General features: G+C 49.5%; 1 protein-coding gene across 4 annotated transcripts in view; it reads left to right on the top strand.

The window, feature by feature from the left end:
- TMEM184B (transmembrane protein 184B) overlaps window positions 1–12,981 on the top strand; it is a 41,018-nt gene extending 28,037 nt beyond the window's left edge. For 3 of the 4 annotated variants that reach the window (XM_048833960.2, XM_048833969.2, XM_048833974.2), the window contains 7 exons: window positions 400–490; window positions 1,112–1,187; window positions 4,816–4,907; window positions 5,274–5,443; window positions 6,297–6,491; window positions 7,450–7,473; window positions 9,427–12,981. In XM_048833960.2, coding sequence (XP_048689917.1) covers window positions 400–490; window positions 1,112–1,187; window positions 4,816–4,907; window positions 5,274–5,443; window positions 6,297–6,491; window positions 7,450–7,473; window positions 9,427–9,668 — 890 coding nt within the window. In that variant the 3' untranslated portion in view covers window positions 9,669–12,981. The remainder of the gene's footprint in view (window positions 1–399; window positions 491–1,111; window positions 1,188–4,815; window positions 4,908–5,273; window positions 5,444–6,296; window positions 6,492–7,449; window positions 7,474–9,426) is intronic. The other variant, XM_048833978.2, reaches the window with a different exon arrangement.
- Window positions 12,982–14,642: the final 1,661 nt, after the last annotated feature.

Below are 14,642 nucleotides of genomic sequence, written 5' to 3'. Positions count from 1 at the left end.
TAGTCCAACCCCCTGCTCAAAGCAGGACCAATCCCCAATTTTTGCCCCAGATCCCTAAATGGCCCCTCAAGGATTGAACTCACAACCTTGGGTTTAGCAGCCCAGTGCTCAAACCACTGAGCTATCCCGGTCTTGGAGGAGATATAAAACAGAGGTCTTGACCAGAGGGATGGTGGCTAAAGGTCCCATGGCACTTTCTGGGGACGAGTAGGGGCATTAGCCTGGGTGCCCATGCTGGGTTTTGACGCAGATTGTTGTGTAACTGCTGAAGCAGGAGGAGGAGTGCACCCTGTAAAAACAGAATGTCATTGCTGCTGGCTTTGCTTCTCCCCTGCACCCCAGCTGCTTGTCCCCATTCAGTGGGTGTCAGATTTTGATCTGGTTAATCTGTCTTTGCAGCCTTCGTAATCTACAACTTCCTCAGCCTCTGCTATGAGTACCTTGGGGGGGAGAGCTCCATCATGTCTGAGATCAGAGGGAAATCTATCGAGTGAGTACTCCAAGTCTCTTTACAGCACTCTAACCCATCCTTCCCCAGGGGCTTGTGTGTCACAGGGTTTGTTTTAACCCCTGCCACTGGAAACTGTGTGGTGCAACAAGTGTACCCTGGAACTGGATGATACCACCTAGCTCATTACACAGAAGCCTCAAATGGACTTGCCTCATCCAGTGCAAGTGGGTGCTTGTCATTCAGATCATCACGTGTGAACCGAGCCTATGTAGAGCTTTCATGTTCATCTGGCTCCCCCGTAGTTTCTTCTCCCCTTCCCCCAGTATGTGTTTCCTTTCTCTAGCCCATGCTGGTTGTGGCTGCTTGCTCTCCTTTTCTCGTGCCGTACCATGCTAGCCAACGACTTCCTTGCCAAAAATCGGTTTTGGGGGGCAGAGATAGGAGTGCAAAACCACATCTCTGTTCAGTCTGCATCTCTGAAGGAGATTAAGGCTGTTGTCGCTATGGCAATGACTAATTTGGCCTGGTGAAAGGAAGACTCTTACATTTTCATCAGAAGACAATGGGCAGGCAAGGGCCTGCATCTCACTGCTTGCCATATCCTGAGCTCTGCCCTCTGATTCCTCTTTCTCTGGCTGTCCTGCTGTGTTGCATTTTCAGGTCCAGTTGCATGTATGGGACTTGCTGCCTGTGGGGGAAGACGTATTCCATCGGATTCCTGAGGTTCTGCAAACAGGTACTGGCTGAGGAAAGCTGGGCTGTGCGCAAGAAGCGGGAGAGGAGGCAGTAATGTCTGGCCCGTGGAGTTTCTGAGATGAGGGTTCCTTTGGGCCGACCTCTGTTCAATGGGTTTATGAGATCAAGCTGAGAAAGGCTGGGAGAAAATAAATCTGTTATCGTGTTGTAATAGCGCTGAAGCAGATATACCATGTTACTCTGCCCACCCAAAAACTAGAAAGGCTCTTAGCAAGGGAAATGACATGTCTTCTCTACAGGATCTACTCCAAGCCCCAGGAATTCCTGGGAGCTGATGTTTGTTTCCTCTTCCCCTCCTGGGATGGGCAGGTCCCAGATCCCCTATGAGAACTTGGTGCCTTCTTGGGTCCCAGACACCCCCAGTAGTTGTGTAAGTGTCTCTTGAGTTCCCAGCTTTGTCAGTGTGGTTAGGAGTGGGAGTCTGGAGTCTGATCATCGTGACACAACACTTTGCAGGAGGAACTTCTCCAGCATATTGCTCACTCTGGGGTTGTGGGGGGGTGCATGATGAAGTGGTTATGTCAGGAAGAGAGAGAAATCTAAATGACGACAAATCCATCATGCGTTTGGTTATGGGGTCCAGGAGGCTGTCACTGCTGGCTGTCACAATGTAGCAGTAAAGGTAGAGATTTGCTAAGCTGCTGAAAGTGACATGCAGGATCTCTCTGTAGATAGTGACTGAAACAGGTTGGTTAGATTGGGGCATTGCTTTCATTCTCTGAAAAAGGGCTGAATTCCATTTTTAATTATAGTCTTCGGGTCTCACTATGAATTTAGGCTCATTTGCTACCCTTACTCCACACCAGAGCTCCAGCTAATCTCAAAGAAAAGTTTGCATTAAGATCAAGAGTGAAAAGAGCGTGATTATTGCATTCAGCATTACCCCCTGGGAAGCTTAGTGACCTTTAGGGCTATGGCTATTTTCTTCCTTCCTTATCCTCCTTTATTTGTTCCTCTTGCTCTTTCCTGCCTTTATGTATTTCCATTCTTCCCTCTGTTTTTTCCTTCCCTAAGGAACTCCTAAGTCCTTCCTCACCTGGGCTTCACTCCCACCCCATTCTCCATTTCCCCCATTAAAACTGTGATCAATGACATTTAAAGTGTCCTCAACTGGCTTTCGAGTAACACCTCAGTGATAGGGCATAGGGTAGTTCACTCCTCTTAGCGCCATTGTTTCAGTCCGTCTGCAGACTTAGGCCGACATCACTACGTGAGTAACACTCAGCTCATGTCTGGAAGGTTTTCTTCTCAACCATGAGGAATAGCAACTTTTTGGTTTGTTTAATGAAAGCTGAAATTTTGCGAACTCTGAGTATGTTGCGCAGGTTTCACAAATGGATCAAGCGGGCCGAGGGTTTGACAGTTCTGTCTTGGATGGATATTTTTCTAGGCTCCCTCACTTCCCCGCAACGTGGTAGCAGTTCTTCCAGATGAGACTGCCCTTTGCAAACTGGTGGCACCGCTTTCTAGCCTGCCAGAGGGATGTGAAGCACTTCCCTCTCACTCCATGGAAGTTGGGCTGACAGCAGCTCAATGGGCAATATGTGGCACCAAGCCCAGCCTCTGGGACCTCCTTGGGATTCCAACACTGTTGGAGCAGGAAAACTTCCAGGGCCACCTGACTGCCAAGTTTATCTCCTTGATGACCCACTGAGGGGAAACCCTGTTAAAAGGAACACCTTGGCTGTTCTCAGCTCCACTCTGAGCCTGTCTGATAGTGGTGTCGCCCTGTCGGTTCTCGTCAGCCTTGTTAGTGCTGAAGGCCTCTTCACCGCGCAACTATCCTTCCCCTCCCCTCTCTTGTACTGGGCTGTTCTCAGACAGGCGTCTGCTGTATCCGTCTGTATCAGCCATGTGTATCTTGAGCACTCAGGGTACATCTACACTGCAATAAAAGACCTGTGGCACAGATGCAGCTTACTCAGGCTGTGGGGCTAAAAACTGCAGTGTAGTCATTTGGGTTGGAGCCCAGGCTCTGAGACCCACCCCCCTTGTGGAGTTTCAGAGCCCGGGCTCCAGCCTGAGCCCAAATGTCTACACTGCAATTTTTAGCCCCGCAGCCTGAGTCCCGTTAGTCTAAATCAGTTGACTTGGCCTCTGAGACTTGGTGCTGTGGATTTTGTGTTGCATTGTAGATACCCTCAGAGGCCACAGCGGTGGGTGTGGTCTAAAAGCCTGGGCAGACACTTATCTTCACAGTAGGGTATTATGCAGAGGTTCTTTCCCGACTTGTGCCCAGTGACCTTCATGATGTCTGGGTCATGCATCCTTAGTGCATTTCCCATATGTCTTAATGCTTTCTTCCCCAGGAAGTGCCTAAAAACAAAGTGTGTGGTTTGGATTGCAGGGAAATAGTTAAACAATCCCTGGACTGGAGGGAGAGGAAGCACAGATTTGTTGTATACCAATTAGCTTGACCTTTTTCAGTTCTCATCTTGATGACTCACCCACTGGCTTGTGTTGGGTTTTTTATCTCCTTGAAGTCTTATGACCACTAGCAAATTGTGTCTTACCAACAGCAACCTTCCTTTTGGTTTTGCCTTCCTTCTACCCACCTCAGCACCTTGCAAAACTCTTACCTGGTCTATTTTAGGGAGACTCCAGTGAAAATTTTAGGGTCTTCCCCTTTCCCCCCACCTCTGACCGGTTTGAAGTTCAGCTTCGTCTCTCTCACCAAAGTTAAATGTTTCTTACTGTGAGGTTTGGGGTGGGAGGGAATTATGAGGGGGTGGAGGTTCAGAGGCCATGCTCAGTCCTGGGACACCTGATGGAGCAGACAGAACTGCTCTCAAGTCCTAGAGAGCCTCCAGGGCGATTCTCCCTTCCAGATTGACTCTAAGCTCGTGCGAGTGAAAGCCGAACGAATCTAACCTAGCTAGGCATTTAGACAGCCCTCGTCACTGTGGTATCTGAAACCACCTTACTCAGTTTCATTTGCTGAGATATCCCTTTCTAAGAAGAGTCTGGAGTTGCTTCCTCTTTTCTCCCATCTAAGGTGACCACCTGCATCACAAGCAGACAGAGAATATGGTGATGAAAAATATGGACCAGAGTCCTTTCTTCCCCTCCCTGCCTATATCCCAGGACACATTTTGTTCATTATACAGAATCGTGTGTGTACCATGTCCCAGGGTAGGATCATGTGTGGTTATCACGTGGAAACGTGCATTTTTATCTGATCAGACGTTTCTCAGTAGCTCCTCATTGGACTTGGTCATGGAACGTTAGGCCCCAGTTAAGGACCTTCACTTAAAATGCAGGATGGGTGGTCTCCCTACCTCTGGTGCAACCCAGCCTCTGAACTGACTCCGTCAGTGAGCAGTCTCTTGCCACCTCCAGCCTGGGGGTGGGCTTCACCTGTTGTGGAGGAGGAAGGGCAGCCAGATGGATGCACACAATCTCACTCTTTCTCACCTTCTGCTCCTGGAGAACTGCAGTTAAGGACCAGTGGGACCAGTGTAATTGTTAGGACTGGAACCACACTATGCTGTTGAACGGCTCTGATGGTGACTGATGTATGGTATTGGTTGCCTCTGGATCAAAGCCTGTGTGTATGTATGTGGCACTTTGTTCTCTCTCCTTCTCCATCTCATTCCTCTTTCCCTTAGGCCACCCTGCAGTTCTGTGTGGTGAAGCCCCTTATGGCAATCAGCACCGTCATCCTCCAGGCCTTTGGCAAGTACCGGGATGGTGACTTCGAGTAAGCAAACTGTTTATCGTCGTGGGATTTCTTCAGCAAGCAAGCCTGTCATATGCCTGATGTTCCATGAGTTTGTGAAGGAAAGAGTCTGGCTGCCTTGGGGCCTGAGTGACTGCACAGGGTCATGGTGGGGCGAGGGGATGTGTGGAGAAAGGGGGTTCTTGGGCTGTGCATGAGATGAGGGAGAGCAGCGTGGAGGGGAAAAGAGGCATTTAAGAGTGGAGCAGATGAGTTTCATGTTACCTCAGGGAAGGGAGTTGGGTGGGGGTGCCAGATGGGAGAGGAAGGTTGTACCCTTGTCTCAAAGAGGCGAGGGATGGAGGATATTTGTGAACTGCAGAGGGTTTGTGTTTCCTCTCATTTCAGTGTCACCCGCGGCTACCTCTATGTGACGATCATCTACAATATTTCAGTCAGCCTGGCACTCTACGCCCTCTTCCTCTTCTACTTTGCCACACGCGAGCTGCTCAGCCCCTACAGCCCTGTTCTCAAGTTCTTCATGGTCAAGTCCGTCATCTTCCTGTCCTTCTGGCAAGGTGAGGCACCTCCTCTCCCTACCCTGCAGATCTCATTAGAGAGGCCCCCGGGGAAGTAAAAGCTGATGAAACAATTGTTGAGTAGCCACCGAGTCTCTATTGTGATCCTTTAGTATGTTGTTGATCGTCCCAGGAGAAACTCTCTCCCCCTTTGTCATCTTTGTACCTCCCCCACTGTCTTTGACACACACCTGTCTCACAAACCAGCTGCTTGTTTCATGGTGGCCTTGGGCAGCTCTGCCAATGGCAAGATGCAGCTGGCATGAGTTCATCTGCATATTGCAATTGTATTGTGACAAAACCTGAAATCATGGGTCTCCTTTAAAGATTATCAACAATCTTCAGTCACAAGCTCCTATACCTTTTTGCTAAATGACACACAAACTGAAACACATGTCATGTAGTTTCAGAACCCCCAGTGGATCAGGGCAAGATACATAGAAACAAGGAGATACTCCATTAGAACAAACTAATAGTCTGTGTAGTCTACTATATTGCTATGGCATTAGCAACGTTGTCACGTGCTACAGAGAAAGCAGAAAACTCAATTCATGTACTTGCGCAGTGCTTGTGCGATTCATTTATACGTTGTCATTAGAAAAATGTATCTATTTAAGTGCTATCTGTGCTCAGGTTTGTTGCTATTTAATTTCACAAGGTGCTGCTTTTCTCTTGTACTACAAAACAGGATAAATGGGAGCATCCAGCTAACTTCCTGTAGCAGTCATTTTGTTGAACAAGTTTGCCTGGACATGTGCACAGACAACTGGCGATGCTTATTCTGTGGGGAGTTGTGAGGTCAGCTTTTTTTTTTTTTTTCCTCACTTTTTTTTTAATCTGTTGCCCTGCTCAGGGATGCTGCTGGCTATTCTTGAGAAGTGTGGTGCCATTCCCAAGATCCACTCAGCCAATGTGTCTGTGGGCGAAGGTACTGTGGCTGCCGGCTACCAGGACTTCATCATCTGCGTGGAGATGTTCTTCGCAGCCCTCGCCCTGCGCCATGCCTTCACCTACAAGGTCTATGCAGACAAGCGTCTTGACGCACAAGGTATAGGAGCCAGCCTCCCTGGGAGGGCGTGCATACACTTTGGTGTCAAGGAGGGGGCGGCAATCAATACCCTAGCTGTTTTTTTGGGTCCTAGGCTCTGGATACTCAGGAAAGTATTCTCTCCCCCAGTTACATTTGCACAGACACGGTGTGCAAGGGCCCTACAGGGCAGAACATAATTTGATCTTCAGTGTTTCCTTTTCAATTCCCCAGTACTCCACCCAGGACTGCTCGCTGCAGACTTCAGGGCTGTAAGAATTAGTCTCCTGTCAGAGGATGGCATAGTGGCCTCTTTCCTGTGTTCCTGTGCGGGAACACCACATGGTCAGGTTGGGCAGCAGACACAAGGGAGTCGGGGGAGAGGTCTGAGGAAGTCTCCTGTTTCCCTCAGACTGAGGGAGATGGAAGTGTGTGCCGTTGGCATGAGGGGGGGATCTTCCTGCAGAGACATTCTGAGGACAGAGGGGTCAGAGACCCAGCTCTTGGGAAGAGGAAGGGCATCAGCAGAGGGACTTGGAAGCTGGCCAGTAAAGAGAGGACGTTCTTGTGCCCACTGGCTGTACCAGTCTGTCATGGTGTTTTTTCCCTCCTTCCCTAAATAAAGGGGTGTGGCTTCCTTCCCTTTAGAGATGGGATCCGCATCATGCACAGATGGCATGCGAAGGTCATGGCGTGACCACTCCATCCCAGCAAGCCTAGAGGCTCTGGTAGGACAGGTCACTCCAACAATAGGGGGGCTTGGGGGGGAAATTAGAAGGGTTCTGCCCTTCCGCAGCCATAGAGCCTGCATGTGTTAAATGAATGGTTAAATTCCTACCCAGCACTGTGGGGATGTTTTGGTGGCGGGTCTGAGAATAACTTGCTTGTTCAGCCTGTTGTTTCCCATCTTTCTATCTCTCTCTCTCTTTTTCCTTTCTCTCTTTCTCTCCCTTGCTTTGGCTACTGGTTTCTGATGCAGCCGTTCCATCGTATGGGCCATACGGTAGGTGCCGTGCTCTCTGTGTATTCTTCAGTCACTCTTATCTGGGATACTGCTCAGACTGGTTTCCCACCTCTCTCCACCAATATGCTAACCCTTCCCTACGAAGCACTAGCTGGCAGATTCCTGCTGCCATCCCGTGTGTGGAACTTGCCTTCCTCAATGCAGCTTCTTGAGAGTTCCTGTATCCAGGGCCGTCCCTAGCCATTTTGGTGCCCTAAGCAGCCCCTCCGTGGGGGGACTGTGTGGGGACCCAGGCCTCTGCAGGGGGGCAGAAGCAGGCTTGGGGGGCAGGGAGGAAACCACCCCGCAGTACGAGCCAGCATAGCATAGCAGATTGGGGCCAGGTCTCCCCACTTCCTGCCGCCTGGTGATTTCAGGGCAGGCCTGACCCTGCACTCACGGGGCAGTGGGAATGGAGTGACCCAGCCCCAGCCTGCTCAACTCTGCTCCCCCGGCTCCCAGGCTTGTGGGACAGGGGAAACTCCCCCCCCGCCCCAGCACTCATCGGAGACGCAGCTGGGAGCCAGCGGCACAGAAGGGGCAGGGGCTGGGTCGCTCCTCCACTTACTGCTGCCCGGTGAGTGCAGGGCGCCTGACCCCTGCTGCAGTCCTCAGGGGAAGGGCTGGAGTGGGGGCAGAGCAGGGGCAGGAAGAGGTGAGGCAGGGGCAGGGGCTTTGGGGAAGGGGTGGAGTGGGGGTGGGGCTGGGGCAGAGCAGGGGTGGGAAGAGGCAGGGCTGGGGGCCATGGGGAAGAAGAGGATCAGTGGTTGGAGCAGCACGCAGCTGTGTAGGGCACCAGGAAATGTGGTGCCCCAAATTTCCTGGTGCCCTACGCAGCTGCGTACTTTGCGTATGGGTAGAAACAGCCCTGCCTGTATCATAGGTCGCCTAACAGGGCAGTGGCGTAACTTCATAGCCTGGAGTGCCTTTGGTGGGGCTAGCAGGTTGAGAGTCTTATCAGTCACGTTGAAACACTTAATTGTTTTAGGTCTAGCTAAAACCACGGGCCCTGTGAAGAATGCCACGTGCTCTGTACACAGGTCTAAGGGAGGGAATGGGGCTGTGTATATTGAAGCAATCAGCCTCACGTATGAGACACTGTCCCCCTTTTAACGCCAAAAATAAGCATCATGCCTTGGTGGTTTGGGGAGTTCATCCTTTGAGGCAGGGAGCAAATTCAGAAGCTCATGTGGGTGCTGACGCCCCTGGCAGTTCAGAGAGGAATGGGATTAGTAGCATTCCAAGATAGGAGGCAACCACCTTCACTGTGTACCTATCTGTCTTGCACCCTGTAATTTCCCCACATAGCTCAGGCCTGACTGACTCCCAGATGGAGTTGGCCCAGCTGCAGCTTCCCTCACTGCTGCTGTCTGACACACACACATCCCTAGCTCCATGCAGAGGGCCCTTCTCTGTTGCTTTCTCCCTCCCTGCCTTCCCATCTCCCTTCTCCTTGTAAACATTTTCTGCCTCCCATCACAGCGGTGAACCCTCAGTCCTGTCTGCAGCCACTGTCCTTCCTAATAAATGCAAGCCCCATATCTCCCCCGAATTCCTAGAACCTTCCTCTTGCTCTTTTGTGCCGTCTCCAAGTCCCTTACAGAAACGCTTCTCAATCTGTGCCTTGCAATCACACCCCCCATACCAGCCAGGGTGAGGATGCAAGGTAGGATTGTCAGCAATTTGTATGTAGCCCATTCCTACTGCATGTCTCCAGTCTGCTGTTTTGAAGTGGAATTGCTTGGCCAGTTGTGACCAATCCTCTTCCAAATGCTGGGGGCATGCCCCTGAAAGCTTGTACCATTTTTACGGCACTTCTTTTGAAGCCACTTGAAGACAGCCTGTGCAAAAGGTGCTAGGGTGTCTGGGGCTGTGGGTCACTGTGTGAAAATTCCCTTCTCTGATGTTTAAGGCTTTGTTTTTCTCACTGCACTCTCCCATCTTACTCGGCAGGTCGCTGCGCCCCCATGAAGAGCATCTCCAGCAGCCTCAAGGAGACCATGAACCCTCATGACATTGTCCAAGACGCCATCCACAACTTCTCCCCCGCCTACCAGCAGTACACCCAGCAGTCAACTCTGGAGCATGGCCCTCCCTGGCGTAACGGCAGCCACATCATCTCGCGCTCCCACAGCTGCTCGGGTGCCCGGGACAATGAGAAGACCCTCCTGCTGAGCTCTGACGACGAGTTCTAAGAGAGGCCCCCTCCCCGGAGTTCCTCCCTGAGGCCAATGGCTGTAACCACCCCAGCGCAGCCTGGAACCTTCCTTCTATTTATTGAACCAGAATCAGAGGTCATGTCACTTCCTGAATGGTGCTCAGTGCAGAATGGGGCACTTCCCCACTTCTCAGTAGCTTTTGTGGGTGTGAGTGTCATGACTGGGGGTGAGGAGGGGTGTTGGCTGGGATTTCATCCTCACAAACCATTTTCTAAAGCAAAGATCAACTGGACTAGGTTTTTTCCCCTTCACAAATAAGTGTTTAAAAAGCACCAAACACACGTGGCGAAGGGGGAGCAGAGCCCTATGAAAGAGTGGACCCTGTTTTCGTTTTCTTTTTTGTGGAGTGAGGGAGGGGTGTAGGAAAAACTCCAGGAAGTGAGGTCATATCCTCCCACCACTGGGCAAGCTTTGTGGAACATGATTGTCTGGAATAAGAAGTGGCCAAAAAAGCTTCTTTCTAGCTGAACAACGACATTACTTTGTGCTCCATTTTTCCGTAGTGGTTGATGAGGACACAACCTGCCCCCATTGTTCCCCTCTCTACCAGCTCCTCAATATTAATTTCTCTGTACCCTTTGGGCAGCATGATAGAGAGACACCTGTACGAATTCCTGATGACCGTATCAGACCATCAGTCCTATCTGCTTCTCTGTTCTCTATGGCCACTGTTGGAGGCCTCAGAAGGGAACCCCCTCCCATCCCCCAGTGCACCTGATTATGCAATATTGTACTTTAGAGGTGTGGGGGGAGTAAGTCCTGCAGGGTGGGCTGATTTGAGCCATTTTTTCCTTTTATGGGTGAGGGGTTCTACGATCGCATGGATGGTCAGGCTTTCCGTCTCTCTCTCCTGCATTATAGAAGCAGGATTCCTCCTTGGCGTGTCTGGCTGTCCCTCCTAGTGAGTCTTAGCACCAGCCATACTCAGTAACTGAAGTTAAATATTTGTGGTTAGAAGTTAATATAATATATTCATTTGCAGAATTCTGGCCCTTCATTTCCTCCTCTTGGATTTCTGTGCAGTGGGGATATTTTAACTCTGAACAGTCTCTCTCTTAGATACCCCATCTCTTCTTTCCAGAGCTGTATCTTCCAGTTAAATTCCAGAACATGCACCTTCCCCACTCTTCTTACAGATAGCCTTCTGCCAATCTTGTCCATTGATTTGCCTTGTGAATTGAAGGCATGTTGCTGCTAGGATGGGATGTTAAATACTCCCTCCTCATCTTCCTCTTTGTTGTTCAGGGCTTAACTGGACTGGTTGGAGTTGTTTACACACTGCGGCCAGTCTGTCATGCATCTGGGTTTCCCATGATCCCTCAGGGTGGAGCTGCTACTGCACACGCTATAATCCTTGTCGTAACTGATGCAGTAAAGGCTTGAGCCAAAGGCCATTGAAGTCAATGAGATTCTTTCCATTAACTTCAGTGGGCTGTGACTCTGGCCTTAAAGGTCCAGCAAGAGTGAGGAGAAAAAGTCCCCCGGAAGAGCCAAAAATCTTGCCAGGCACCAAGAAATGCATCTTATTGGACTTCCCTTCTGCTGTGGTTACATGTGCCTGCATTAAAACAGCCCACCGAAAGGGAACTGAAACCAGGAGGTTAACATTAAGCTGCTGCTTTTCTCCCAGCTGGGCCTCTGTTCATTCCTTCCGCTATCGCTAGGACCAGTTCTAAGCTGCTATTATGGCTTGAGGCCCCTTGGCTAGTTGGGGTCAGCAAGCACCCGCTCTGTTATCGTGTGTCTAGCCCCTCAGCTGGAGAGGCCTGATGGGAGGAACTAGGGCTTGACTTCTTTTGCATGTGGCTTCCCTTTCTCGTCTGTGCCTTAATTTTCACACGCAAAGACCCCAGCAGCAGCACCCTCGGAAACAACCAATTCAGAGGCCTTTCTGGTTGGGGGAGAATGGATGCGGGCTGGAGGTGAGCCTGTTTCTCCTTGGGATGTCAATGCAGGGGTGGTTTGCGCTCCCCTTTTTGCTATTGAGAATATGCTAGAGGAGAGGTGGGTCTGTTCAGTGCAACACCTTCCGCTCCCCTACCACAAAGCTGCCAAAGGGCCTGGGGACAATGTGGGGTGGGTGGGTTCTCTGAGGGGGTGGGAGATGGGAACAGGAGGTCTAAAAGCAAATGGGCTTCTGTAACTGCTAGGTTCCCCTCAACTTTAGTCCCATGCAATATAGTGTGCTGCTTTTTTTTTAAAAAAAAAATCAGTCATTGCTAAACTGAAACAAAACACGCACTAATTTTCAGGCCTTTCTCCACCTGCAATCCTACTGTCATGCAGGGCTGAAGTTCACACAGGCCTTCTTTCCAACGACCTTCACTTCACAGCCACCCCTCATCTCTCTCCTTACTTATTTTATATTAACTCTTTTTTGGGCGCACACATCCCCGCCTCTGTTTCTGCGGGGCTGTCCGGTCCCTCTTTTTCCAGCTGCCACATGTCCCCAACCCCCCATCCCACTTTAATTTATTTGTGGTGAGTCTCCTGATGCCCATCCCTTGGGTGGAAGGAGGTGGCTGAAGTTTGGAGTGGCCTGGGGAGGTGCCCTTGACCCTGAGATGTTCCAGCTTTGGGGACAGGTGGTTTTTTATTTCGTTTTATTTTAAAGCGGATGCTGCATATGCTGTGTTTAGGATCTGGATATTCTTGAAGCTTCCTGTGCTTAGTGGTTTAAAGTATAACACTTTTGGGACTAGCCGCCTTTGGAAAAAAACGAGGAATTTGGTAGGCAATTGAGCCACCTCACAGCCAGCTGCCATATATCTGTTTTTAGCACTATACGAAAACCTCTCTGCAAAGCTTGCTGCTCTCCTTCAAGATGGGCAAGTGACGGAACGTGACAATGACTGGCTGGCTAATAAGAAACAATATTCAATAAAACTCAGTGCTGGAGGTCTAGGCTAATTGGCCCAGTGATCACATGTATCCAGCTAATGGTAGCCCAGAACCCTAGCACCCAGGACAGCCCCATCAGTAGGCCCTCAATGCTGCCCTCTCCCTCTCCTGCTCTCTCTCCCCTTCCCTTTTTTACCATGTAACATACCCATGGGATTTGTTTATTATTTTTCCATATAGAGTAGTTCTTTGTATATAAATGGCTGGGGGGGAAAATGTATGATAAATAAGACAGAGTCACCTAGTTTTGTACTTATCGTGTATAACTGATGTGAGCTCAGCAACAAGCCGCTCTCTATTTTGGTCTTTGTGATGTTATAATACTCTGCAGAAACAAGCAAATACAATGACAAATAAAAATATATAGATAATATAGATTGTACTTAAACTGCCTCTGCCTCATAGTGTGTGGAGTCACCCCTCCCCCTCCACTTCCCCCCTTCATTCCCTGCCCTGATCTTGTGACCTCTTTTTTGCCCCTTGCAGTGGCCTGAGCCACTCAGGCCATGTCTACGCTCCCGCTTTTGTCGGTGTAACTTGTGTTGCTCTGGGGTTGTGAAAAAACCACACCCCAGGTGACATAAGTTACACTGGCAGAAGCACCGTTGTGAACAGTGCTATGGTGACAGGAGAGCTGCTACCACCACTCATGGAGGTGATTTTATTATGTCAACAGGAGAGCTGTCTCCTGCCAGCATAGAACAGCTACACGAGCAATCTTACAGTGGCGCAGCTGCAGGGGTACAGCTGTAAGCTCTCTGATGTAGATATGGCCTCAGTCAGTAGTTCCTATCCTGTCAGTCTCTTTCATAAGACAAAAGCTCTTCACCACTCTCTGCATCCATCCATCTCCGCTTCCTCCTGGCAGCACCCAGATGTGATGGGGATGTGTGTGTGTCTAAACACAAGTGCTGAAGAGTAGCGGTACCTCAACAAGCTGAGCACAGGGCTGGATGGTAGAAGACCTGCTTTCTATTCCTGGCTCTGCCACTGGGACTGGTGTTTCCTTGGGCAAATCATTTGGAATAGAAATGGACCCTAATTTTGGGTGCCCAATGTGAAACAGGTGGAATCTGATTTTCAGATATCCTGAGCACCCACAGGTCCTATTTAAGGCATTGGGGGCTGCAGGAGGTCAGCCCTTCTGAGAATCATGCTGCCAGACCTGGCTCCCAAAATCAGTGGATATGTTGGCATGGATTTGTCAAGAACAAATCATGTCAAACCAACCTAATAATTTTCTTTGACAGGGTAATGAGCCTTGTGGATAGGGGGGAAGTGGTAGATGTGGTATATCTTGACTTTAGTAAGGCTTTTGGTACTGTCTTGCATGACCTCATAAACAAACTAGGGAAATACAACCTAGATGAGGCTTACTATAAGGTGGGTGCAAGCTGGAAGGGCATATCGAGTGGGGTCCTGCAGGGATTGGTCCTGGGTCCACTTCTGTTCAATATCTTCATCAGTGATTTAGATAATGGCATAGAGAGTACACTTAACAAGTTTGCAGCCAATACCAAGCTGCGAGGGGTTGCAAGTGCTTTGAGGATAGGATTGAAATTCAAAATGATCTGGACAAACTGGAGAAATGATCTGAAGTAAATAGGATGAAATTCAATAAGGACAAATGCAAAGTACTGCACTTAGGAAGAAACAATCAGTTGCACACATACAAAATGGGAAATGACTGCATAGGAAGGAGTACTGTGGAAAGGGATCTGGGGGGCATAGTGAATCACAAGCTAAATATGAGTGAACAGTGTAACACTGTTGCAAAAAAAAAAGTAAACATTCTGGGATGTATTAGCAGGAGTGTTGTAAGCAAGACATGAGAAGTAATTATTTTGCTGTACTCCACACTGATTAGGCTTCAACTGGAGTTTTGTGTCCAAGGAAAGATGTGGACAAGTTGGAGAAGGTCCAGAGAGGAGCAACAAAAATGGTTAAAGGTCTAGAAAACATGACCTATGAGGGAAGATTGAAAAAACTGGGTTTATTTAGTCTGGAGAAGAGAAGACTGAGAGGGGACATGATAACAGTTTTCAAGTA

This window comes from Caretta caretta, chromosome 1, assembly GCF_965140235.1.
Source record: "Caretta caretta isolate rCarCar2 chromosome 1, rCarCar1.hap1, whole genome shotgun sequence".
Taxonomy (NCBI): domain Eukaryota; kingdom Metazoa; phylum Chordata; order Testudines; family Cheloniidae; genus Caretta; species Caretta caretta.
Note: the sequence above shows the minus strand (reverse complement) of the source record. Positions and strands in the feature narration are given on the sequence as shown.